This window comes from Oncorhynchus gorbuscha, linkage group LG15 (genome assembly GCF_021184085.1).
Source record: "Oncorhynchus gorbuscha isolate QuinsamMale2020 ecotype Even-year linkage group LG15, OgorEven_v1.0, whole genome shotgun sequence".
In the NCBI taxonomy this organism is placed as follows: Eukaryota; Metazoa; Chordata; class Actinopteri; order Salmoniformes; family Salmonidae; genus Oncorhynchus; species Oncorhynchus gorbuscha.
Window position 1 is genome coordinate 67,251,462 of NC_060187.1, and position 12,270 is coordinate 67,263,731.

The 12,270-nt window shown below is 42.4% G+C and overlaps 1 protein-coding gene across 1 annotated transcript; it reads left to right on the forward strand.

Annotated features, from left to right (window-relative positions):
* The first annotated feature begins 827 nt into the window (after positions 1-827).
* Positions 828-11,624, forward strand: LOC123997834 (synaptotagmin-11-like). Its single transcript, XM_046302428.1, has 4 exons — positions 828-1,114; positions 4,733-5,646; positions 7,505-7,625; positions 7,743-11,624. The coding sequence occupies exons 1-4, from the start codon at positions 1,081-1,083 to the stop codon at positions 8,051-8,053; spliced, it is 1,380 nt and encodes a 459-aa protein (XP_046158384.1). The 5' UTR covers positions 828-1,080; the 3' UTR covers positions 8,054-11,624.
* Positions 11,625-12,270: the final 646 nt, after the last annotated feature.

A 12,270-nucleotide genomic window follows, 5' to 3' on the forward strand; every position in this document is an offset into this window, starting at 1 on the left:
TGCTGCAATGCGCCTCTCGTCAGCCAAAGTGATGTATCTACTGCAATTTACGATTGTGTTTTAGTAAAGTGAGAACACAAATAGCCTCATGCTGTACATGTCGTACAGTATGACTTCATTGGCTGTATTACATTTGTCCAGTAGGACACCTAGTGAACTTTCTGGGTACTACGTGCATTTGCAGTCCTTCCATGTTGATGTAAGGCCTGTGACTGGTTTAACTCACCAAATGATATATCCAGAATATACTAGTTTGTAATACAAATGTATTGTTTTATATGTTTATTTATGTCTAATTTGAGACACATAAGCAGTCTCTGCTTCTCTTTAAGCTCCTAATGATAGCCATGTGAGGGTCAACGATGAGAACATAGCTATAATATTACATGATTTGTAATGTATTTTTTTGTGTTTTTTTTACAGTATTTTTTCAGCTGTCTGTAGTCAGCTTGATTCTGTCTCTTTGGTAGATATAAATAGGATTTATTATTGAGTTAGAATTGACCAAAATCTACTATTTTTGCATTCGTCTTGAACATAGCTTTATAATGGTTGTTTTAGTGCTTTTTATGTAAAATGATGATGTATGTAGGTTATAACTATTGTAAAGTTTAGTAAGAATTAAACTGTTTTTATAAAATCTGTATGGTCCTAAATCCTATTGTGGAATGTTGCCAAGCAACTATTTGAATGAAAGTGTGCTACCCATTCACCAGTAATTGGTCATTTACATACATACACAGTTTCATACATGGAAAAATGACACTTTCCGACGCCACATGGGGGCGGGTCTAAAACCTCCTGCAAGTCCGTGAGTACCAGTCTCGAGCCCCACGCAGCCTCCACATCCGATAAATAATAGCATCGTTGAGTTTGGTGTATAAGAGAGCGAATAGACCATTTGAAAAGAGCAAGACAATCATTATTTATTGACCTGTGAGCTCATTTTCTGGAATATTTGGTTGAAGTATCGTTACTCATTCTCTATGGATATAAAATAGGGACAAATCAGCTTTATATTCGTTCATTTACCCTTTTTATCTGGGCGGCCAGTAAAAGCATCCTGCGTTAATTCTCAAAATGGCTGAGATTACAGATTTACGACCTGCATATGGTAAGTAGCAGGCCTTTTTCGGATTTTTTTGGCATTTTGTTTATTGTGTCGTCAGATGTTAACGTTATACGAGGTCTTATATTTACATTGCGTGAAATGTTAAAATAATGCCCAGTCGTTTTAGAAATAAGGCCATATGAGATTGAACACACCCAAATAACATGATTAAGTTTATTGCATTCATCAAAGATTGCCAAATGTAAATTTGACATCTACTCATTACCATGGCCTATGTTAATGTAAATAACGTCGAATGTAATTTGGAAATGGAACGAAACTGATTACACAGGCCTATTCAACAGAGATAGTAGCATCACTAGGCACAGACGTCAACGTCTATTCCAAGTTGGTTCAACTTCATTTAATTGAAATGACGTGGAAAAAGGTTGATTCAACCAGTGTGTGCTCAGTGGGAGCCTATTACAGTATTTGCTATTATGAAAGTACTTGATTTCAATTCGTGAATACTTTTGTCAACAACATAATAATTGTAGTCCTATTCTATCAAAAATATATTAAGTACTGGGGCCCATTCGCAACATTGTCACTTCTCCTGTGGTTTTCAATGTGCGCGTACGATGGGGTGGGTAGGATGACGTGATGTCTATTCCAGCATAAGCATCGCCAGCCCCCGTTCCTTTGTTTTTGTGAAAGCACGCATCCCGGAACTAGGAGCTTGGCCAAATGGACATATTTTCATTTGATCAGACCTCGAGCTTTAAATTAAGATCCATGAACAGTAGTTTAATGCCACATTGCCACAATAAGAAGTGTAGTGCTCTGAAGGCAGGGGGTGTTGGTGACCCCAAAAGTGCCAGACCCTCTCAGCAAGTGACATGAATAGGTAATGGGGAGGGTTATGGATATTATATAGGAATAGGAATAGAAGAATAGGACAACCCAAGTGCAGAAACAAATCGGATTGTTCTAAACCCTAAAACCAAACGCATATTAACACTGTCTGAGGAATGGGGCCTGTAACCTATTGGAGATGATTCATGTCCATGCAGAAGAGGAGGCTTTTTAAAAGAAATGCACTCACATTTATTGGTTGATTGAAGATTAAACCTTGAAGAACCTCATTACAACAAGCAGGTGGCCTTTTGTCTCAAACAGGCTCAAGATTAACAGTTGTGCAATCAAGGCTTGAGTGTTAGAGATGTGTTATTGCAAACATAATGTTGGCCCTGAGCCTGCTGGATGCAGCAGAACATTTCATGGTAGCAAAGAAACAAGAGAGTACTGGAGTTGGATATCTGCAATTCAGCCCAACAGACTCAAGAAACCCAGATTACAGCCAGGGATCTAATCTGGGTCACTCATCAGGATTAAGACACATCTGGTCCACATCACAATCTGAGTTCTGCAAATCAACTGAATCTTATGCTCACAGGCAGCATACAATAAGACATGTAGCCAATGCAGACAGATTGTCTCTCAGTGCTCCATGGTCACTCAGCACTCAGCGGATGATGGGGTTTATGCTGTGCCAACCGGTGCCAGGTAGGAAGAAAGACAGGCAGTTTGTCAGAAGATGGAGAATTTTGCATTCTTCAAACACACGAAACAGCTTTTTCCTGCAATCAGAGCCATAATCATTATGACTAATTCTATGTCAAAACTGTATTTTTTTTCTGAAAACATTATCTAAGCATATCTCTTTACCTGTTCAATTGTCATTTTAGTTAAGGATGCACATTGATTCTTTAAGAACCTTTTTGCCTTCCAGTTTAGTACAACTGCCACACTGGTATATAGTATAATAACCCAATCATTAAAGCAATTTCAGTCAGTTATGTATCTATTTATTGTCATTTGAGTTTTGAAAAGAACAATCAAAATGTCTGTCAATCTTTGCATGCATAGCTCTGTCTATGAACAGTGGTTACATTTCCCCAGCCCCATGACTCAAATGACTCAAATGCTGTGTGTGTCACTCTCCTCCTCTACTCACAATACCTCACGCACTAGAGTATCTAGCGTCCTACCGAGACATCTCTTTGCTCAGTGCACCTTGGAAGGAACCACTTACTAGGGGAGAACTTGGCATGTGTGTGTTGTTCATATTTTGAATGACAAACTACCTATACAGTAGTGTGGTCTGATCTGTAATCTATGGTTAAATATAATTGCATAATTCCTTGCAAATCAACCTGAGCTCTTTTTCTTGATGAAGGATCTGAGATGGGTTATGCAGAAGGCATAGAGATGGGACCCACAGACAAAATGCTCTTTAAAGTTACCCACAGAAAAAAACAGAACTGAGGAGATTGGCATTGTGTCTAGTTATGTTAATGAGTACACTCAATTTATGCTATTACTTTACACATTTTGTGGACAATGCTTGGACCCACTGAAGCGGTAGATTTGAGAGCTCACTACTGAAATCCCTCTGGGGTATGTTTCCAGGGCAACGGGCTCAGCTGGCATTAAGCTCCTTCCAAAATCTGACATCATCCTCCTGGTATCCCTACCCAGAATGCCAATGAAAAACAATAGGAAGGAAGGGCAAGGTATTTTGTTGAAAGACAGACAGTTGAAGCAGGGAGAGGAGAGACAGACAAAGACAGATGAAAATGGAAACGGGAGAGAGATAGAGAAAAACAGACGTAATATAAATATAGTTAGAAAGCTGAGGTAAAGAGGGTGGAAAGATCGTGTGTGTGTGTGTGCACGTGTGTGCATACATGTTTGCCTGCGTGCTTAACATATGTTCATGCTCATGCACATGTAGTGTATAGACTGACAAGTTTACGGGGGGGGGGAGCGAGAAAGGCAACAATGCGTCTCTTTTCAGGGGCTTGGCCAAACAAAGGGTCCTCTCCCGGCCCAGCCCGCCCCACTGCAGCAGGCTCTGTCCACTGAGTCCCATTATAGCTGGGATCAGCACAGTCAGCCTTACCATGTGCGCACAGCACATAGACACAGTCTCTCACTCACCACCAGCAACAAATGAGTGGGTGGGGGCTCGCACACACAGTCACACATAGATGCATGCGTACCTGCATGTGCACAGACACTTAGACCCCCACCCTTCGCACATACACACACGGAGAGACACACACACAGAAACAGGGTATGGGGCTATACCTCCCAGACACATTGAGACAGACAATACACGTCCTAGTCTGTCTGTGTGTGTGTGTGTTTGTGTGGTGTGGGGGGCTGACATTTAAGCAACCTGGTGACACCTGGTTGAATGACGTCCATATTGCTCATGTCTTTCCCACTCACACCGTGCCTCGTGCTCTGTGAAGTCACTACTGCTGTATGGCACAGTCACAGTGTTGAGTCACAGTGGAGTGGAGTCACCCTGGGTGGTGTGGTCACACGACTTACATTATTTAGCCTACCTGACAATAATGAGCCACTGAAAGGCAGTTACATGATATCCTATTTGATGTTCAGTACTGCATCACTTGGTGCAGCTGAAAGAGTTGAATTTCTTTCATCTGAGTCAGTTCCAGTTCCTGGCTGAACTAAATGCAACCGACAGTTTGACTATCTACTTGATTTAGAGACTCCAGTATGAATATTTCTTACACCAGACATTGCAAACACATCCCAGTCTAGACTGTGCAAAGGTGTTAACTCATTCTATGTTCCCCTCTCTTTCAGACATGTCACCGGTGCTGGCCGGTTTTATCGGTGCGGCGGCTCTGGTGGTTGCCGTGGTGATCCTGGTTCTCCTGTGGTCCTTCTGCCAGCGTCGACACCTCCGGGTGACGGGCCGATACAAGCTCCATGGTGATCAGTACTGTGACTCTGCTGAAGACCCGCCCTACAAGTTCATCCACATGCTGAAGGGCATCAGTATCTACCCAGAGTCCCTCAGCAGCAGCAAGAGGATAGTACGGGTGGCCAGGCGTGCTGGGTGGCAGGGGGAGAGAGACAGAGAGAGGGGTGGCGGCCGCGGGATGGTCCTGGTGGATGCGGAGAACAACATCCTGGACGCGCCTACCCATCTCCAGATGAGCCACCTGGTTCCCCCTGCTGGCCAGCCCAGGATGGAGCGGGCACTGCCCGTCAGAGCCGACTACTGCTGCCTGGATAGCTCAGCTACCAGTAGCGAGAACAGCAGCAAGACTGTTTCACCTTTCACCCCCGCGTCCTCCGACCCAGAATCAGAGCCTGAAACCAGCCTGGGCTCCCTCAGCCTGGCTTTAGACTACAACTTCCCTAAGAAGGCCTTGGTGGTGACCATCGTTGGAGCCCATGGCCTGCCTGCAGTAGACGAACAAGGGAACAGCTCTGACCCTTACGTGAAGATGACCATACTCCCTGAGAAGAAGCACCGGGTGAAGACCAGGGTCCTGAGGAAGACGCTGGAGCCGGTGTTTGACGAGACGTTCACGTTCTACGGGGTGGCCTACAGCTCGCTGCCCGAGCTCACGCTGCACTTCCTGGTGCTCAGCTTTGACCGCTTTGCCCGTGATGATGTCATAGGGGAGGTGGTGGTCCCACTGACAGAGTTGGAACCCAGCACGGGGCGGGTGCACATCACCCAGCAAATCAGCAAGAGGAACATGCAGGTGAGGAGGAGGAGGGGGGCAACCCACACACGTTTCAAAGCATGAGCAAACAATTCTGACATTACAATCATTATTGGAGGTAGGGGCTGGCTCACACATACAGTACACACACACACACACACATGGAATTGAGGGCAGTGCAGTACACAGAGGAGATTGTCTGACAGGAAGGTCAATGTGTCTCTTGATTCGGCCCCATTCAAGTCTTAACTGCAGCCAGACTGAGGAGACAGAAACAACGCCTCCATGTAATCTCTCAATGCAGCCAGCCATCCATCAGGCTCCCTTTATCATCACAGCCACACATGTGAGTGTGTACCCAACTCTGACTCGCCACGGACTTGTTTTGGTTTTTGTTCCCACATGTACCTGTGGCACTAGTCCTCACTGTGTGGCCATTGTGTATAACCCATCTGCTGGTCATCTGGATATGTTTTGCTGGATGCATTGCAGGGGTTATTACTTCCTCATTGAAGAAAATTGTCTGATCGTAAAAACGGGTAGTGTTCCTCAGTACTCAGTGTGGAGGGCAACCTATTGCAGTAGCACGGGGGAAGTCGATACACCATGCATGGGAATCAACCGCATACCTGACTAGGATACCAAGTTGCAGGTGTATTAAAACTACACTGGAATGAGACGAGAACTTTGGCTCACTGTAGTGGTGTCAGGGCAAATTTGTGTGGCTAAGCTTTCGGTCAAACAACCTTCATCAAAGCAATGTCAATGTCTTCGAAACAATAATCCATCATAAGCATACAAATCACCAGGACACTCACCTATGGATTTTTCTCAGCAAATCCTCATTTTATAATCATTAGATTAGAAAATTCCCTTTTAGTGATGGGTTGGAATAATATGAAAACAATTGCAAGTCAGTGAATATGAGAAAGTGCATGTGTGTGCTGGTCTTAGGCATCATACATCATGTCTACCTACTGTCATCTGTATTAATGTATACAGTACCATTATCTGATGTACATTTATATGGATATACAGTGTAAAGGCCAGATATGACAGATTTTTCCCACAGTTTATCTGATTCATTGTTTAATTTCCTTGCTCTTACTATGCAGAACACCTAGATTATACAAACCGCTATACTGTATACATTGTGATGTTTCTCACAGAAACACTCAAATAATCACACTAGTCTGTTTCCACACACAGATATGTATGGTATATTTAAACAATAAGGCCAGAGTGGGTGTGGTATATGGCCAATATACCACGGCTAAGGGCTGCTCTTAGCAAGACGCAATGTGGAGTGCCTGGATACAGCCCTTAGCAGTGGTATATTGGCCATATACCACAAGCCCCAGAGGTGCCTTGTTGCTATTATAAACTGGTTAACAATGAAATGGGGCGGCAGTGGTAGCCTAGTGGTTAGAGCGTTGGACTAGTAACTGAAAGGTTGCAAGTTCAAATCCCTGAGCTGACAAGGTACAAATCTGTCGTTCTGCCCCTGAACAGGCAGTTAACTCACTGTTCCTAGGCCGTCATTGAAAATAAGAATTTGTTCTTAACTGACTTGCCTAGTAAAATAAAGGTTAAAAAAACAAAAATTAGAGCAGTAAAAATAAATGTTTTGTCATACAGCCAATCAGCATTCAGGGCTTGAACCACCCAGTTTATAATTGTGCATGTAGATCAAGGTTGACAAATAGATCATTCCAAAGACTGCTGAGTTGTGTTGTCCTGGCAATTGGTGCCCCATTACTCTTTTAATATATGACTATACGATTATGGCTGTTTGATTGTTGCATTGTATCTTAAAGGCTGAGTAGGTGGGTTTGATAATTGTTCCTTTTGAATGAGTCAATAGTTAAATCCTCTATGTGTCTGTCTCTTCCTGCAGTGTGAGAGCCGTGGGGAGCTGTTGGTGTCTCTGTCCTACCAGCCTGTCTCCCACCGCCTCAGTGTGGTGGTGCTGAAGGCCAAACACCTGCCCAAGATGGACATCTCTGGCCTGTCTGGAAGTGAGTTCAACCACTGAGTTTGTCTGTGTGTGCCTGTGGATAATTCAAAAAGGCAGAGCTTGTGTAGATGTTCCCTTTACATTTGACAATATTCCAAAATCTCCTTCTCTCCCTTAGACCCATATGTGAAAGTCAATGTGTTCTACGGACGCAAGCGCATCGCCAAGAAAAAGACGCACGTGAAGAGGTGCACGTTAAACCCCGTCTTCAACGAGTCCTTCATCTACGATGTGCCCCCCGAGCTGCTCCCAGAGATCTCTGTGGAGTTTGTGGTGGTCGACTTTGACCGTACCACTAAGAACGAGGTGGTGGGGTGTCTGCCCCTCGGCCTGCACAGCCCCTGTCCCTCTGGCGCCACCCACTGGCGGGAGGTCTGTGAAAACCCCCGTCGGCAGATCTCAAAGTGGCACAACCTCAGTGAATATTAGCTCCTCCCACCGCCTAATGCATTATAGTTCTACTTGTGTATATAGGGGGAGGTGGAGGAGGGGAAGAGAGGGACTTCTTGCCGAAAGAGTGGCTTTTCCTCATGCCATACTTTCTCTTGTGAATAATACCAACAGAAAATGAACAACATTCCTGGTGGGACTTGTACAGTGGACTTTACAGTGGTTAAGGTTCAACTACAGGATCGAATCAAAGTAACAAACATGCATACAGATAAACATACACATATATAACCCACACCACTACAGAATTATAGAGACACTCAGTCTCAGCATTAGGTTAAGAGTAATGAAAATGAAAAAGTTGTTTGTTAACCAGAATGTGACTATGATCACACATTCAAGGCTGTTATGAATTATTGTCTGGCCATGTTGTATGAAGTTTAGGCGACGGGAGGATACATGCAAATGCTAAAAAAAAACGAATTGTCAGACTTCAAAATCCTCCCCTTGCCAGTATTGTACTTCAATTCATCGCATGTCTGAATTAAACAGAAATATCATCAAATCAAATGTACTAAGGAAACAGAAGTATTGCTTGTATTGATAGTGATACTTTAATTATCTCTTAAACTGAGAAAACCTCATGCAACCCTACTCTCTGTTGCAGTTTCTCTACAGGTAGGACCAAATAGGACAGCTAGAATTTTCTTCCCAATAAATATTTGTTGAAAAAAGTCTTGAATGTTTTGGAGCCTAACTATTGTCGTTTAGTGGCATTACCATATTTCATGTCGAGCTCTGTATCTAAAATTAAAACCATCAAGGTTTCAAACCAATTAATGCTATGTTGTAAAGACAAATGTGATTTCAGCGCAAAAATATTTATTTTGAGTCCATTTTTAGAACTAATTCGGACTGAAAATATGAATGTAATAAAACAACCACAACATTATTACATGGATACATGTCATCACAAAAAATATGACAACTGTGGCATTGAAAAAGCATTCACCACAGTATAAGCGAATACCTGAAATATCACTGCAGCAGGTTAGTCTTAGTACTGTAATAACCAGGTAATAACACATGCTAGTTAGCAGCTTGTAGTGCCAGAAGATGTTCTTTGAAAGTCACTGATATTATTGTGAAAAATGGTTTTGACATGAAGAGTTGTAAAGGGTCATGTTTTGCTGTATGGTTTCCAAAATGCTTACACAGTATGTTCCACTATTTTGGCTAATGCCGACATGCTCATCTTTTACGGCTCGATTCAATCCGAATCACCAGTTCTGCACTCTAGAACGCTTGAAATGGAAACATAATTGTCTATTGAGCTGACATATGCAGCGTTTACCGTGAATTCAGTCTTCTCGAACTTGGAACATTGCCTTCACATTTTAATAGCGATGATCTTGAGAGATACGGATTGAATCGAGCCCTTCATTATTTTTGTTCTCTTTCATTTGGCTAATTTCAAGAATATATTGTATAAAAGAACGGTACTTTATATCTTGAAGGCAACAATTTTGTATAGTGAATAGCCTCACAGGTTGAAGCTCCTGTATGTTGTTGGTGATACTCTGCGTGTGTGTGTGTGTGGAGACTGCAGAGCCCAGGTGCACTGTTTGGAACAATGTAAGTGGTGATGGGGTTCAGAGCAGGACATGGCAGTGGGGTGGCTACTGCTAGCTTCTGGCTACCCCTCGTCCTTCTGGCTTTGACCAGAAGGAAGAGACACAGGTGGGCAAAACCCCACTCCTCCACTGTCACTAATTAAGCTCCATCCTCTCTTCCTCCTCTTTTTCTCTCGCTCTCTCACTCTCTTTCACCCTCCTTTGCTTCTTTCTTTCTAGCTCTCTCTTTACAGTCCCTTATTTCCTCAATCTCCTTCGTTCTCCCATGTCTCCTCTTTCTAACTCTTTCTTTACAGTCCCTTATTTCCTCAATCTCCTTCGTTCTCCCCTGTCTCCTCTTTTTAACTCTTTCTTTACAGTCCCTTACTTCCTCAATCTCCTTCGTTCTCCCCTGTCTCCTCTTTCTAACTCTTTCTTTACAGTCCCTTATTTCCTCAATCTCCTTCGTTCTCCCCTGTCTCCTCTTTCTAACTCTTTCTTTACAGTCCCTTATTTCCTCAATCTCTTTCGTTCTCCCGTCTCCTCTTTCTAACTCTTTCTTTACAGTCCCTTATTTCTTTGTCATTTTATTTGGATCACTAATATCTCAAATTCCTTTTAATGCTTCATTCCTCATAATGAGAGATGTCACAGTATTTGACCGATTAGTGAACCCATCATAACACCTATCACACCCTGTGAGGATTTGGCTGTATGACTGTTATGCTCTGTCATCATTGTACCCTGTAGGCAAGGGGTGTTAAACTCATTCCATGGAGGGCCTAGAGTGTCTGCAGGTTTTTGTTTTTCCCTAGACAACAAGTTGTGGGGAGTTCCTTACTAATTAGTGACCATAATTCATAGTCATAATTCAATGAAGTACAAGGGAGGAGCGAAAACCCACAGACACTCAGCCCTCCGTGGAATGAGTTTGACACCTGTGCTGTAGGCCTACTCAGTGGAGACATGGGGAGCTGTAAGCAGCAATGGCTTTACATCACACTGTGTAACATTTACTGCAGTGCAGTCTGTACAATTGACTGTGGGAAACTCTGGGAGGATAGTAAATCACAGTGAAGCCAAGGTGAAAATACTTAAGTAAGACTGCAGCTCTGTGTCGACAAGGCAAGGGGAAGGCAGAAATGTGTGTTGCAATACACATGAGCTGCCTTGTTTTTCTTTTGGCAGCAAACTCCTGCAATTAGAACCCCCACCATTTTGAATGTCTATATCCCCATTTATACCTGGTGCTAAGGTGGGTCCTTTGTCCTGATGTAGTCTACATTCTGATTGTGCCCACATTTCCAGAAGTGTGTCTACACATTTCTATTACAATTAGTCTTTTATCTGTCCACTGTGTCTGCATTCCTGGTCCCTTTATGCAAATAATTTCACAGCTATAATATTTATATATATATTGACTGTAAGACACATATTGATGTAATCAGCCACCTGTCACTGATTTTAGAGGCCGGAATAATGATGATTTAAATGGTTTCTCTGTCCAGATCTGTCTACACTTGTAAGATGTCCAGACACAATAAGATCACAGTCAGATCACAATGTGTCTTTTGATTGTTAACACCTGTCTAAAATGTGGGCACAATCAGAATGTGGACAAGATCAGGACAAAGGACGCAAGTTAGAACAAGGTATAAATGGGGCTTACTTCACCTCGTCTCCCCAACTTTGACCTTCAGTGTAGCTATTTCCTTTGTTGATATATCCTTATTAACTAATTTGGAATAAAATATGAAACGTAATGAAAACAAACTGTAATAATGACTGATCGTGGACTGGTACAAATTATTATTTCAAGGTATCCTCTGTCCATAAACATGGAGTTAAACTACAGTATGTAAAGAAATACTTGCCAGTAATGCGAACGGTGTCTAAAACTTTCATTTTCCTATATGCTGAGTATATTACGCAGATGCTAACTTGTGTGTTGGTTTCATTGACAGTCATTCAACGTGCAAATAAAATGTTATACTCCAGTGTTTGCAGCTAATTTTTAAAACAGCTTCACATCACCAGAATCTTGACATACATGCATGGAGGCATGTTTGTACACAGGCTTGTAAGCATGTACACACACTCACACACTCCTCATAACTGAGCTACATTAACAAATCTTAGGGATAGCTCCCTTTTTTCAATTTTCGCCTAAAATGACATATCCAAATCTAACTGCCTGTAGCTCGGCCCTGAAGAAAGGATATGCATATTCTTGGTATCATTTGAAAGGAAACACTTTGGATTTTGTGGAAATGTGAATTGAATGTAGGAGAATATAACCCAGTAGATTTGTTAGAAACAAAATACACCATCTTTGAAATGCAACAGAAACGTCCCAGTTCCTACCATCACTCTGCTTGTAATTCTGATGGTGTCCACAAGATGGTAGCAGTGTATATGCAAAGTGTCAGACAGATAACTTGAAGTATGAGCGAACAACATGACATTTAGTGTGTCACCCAGGTACATTTGGGCAAATCGTGAAGGAGACATTTGCATTCATATTACATTTTTCTACAAGAATATCGTCAAATCTGTATACTTGGACTTTGATTGAGCTTTTCCAGTATTAATAGCCATATTATAAGTTCAACATTTTTAAAACAACCAGTTTTCACAACTCTG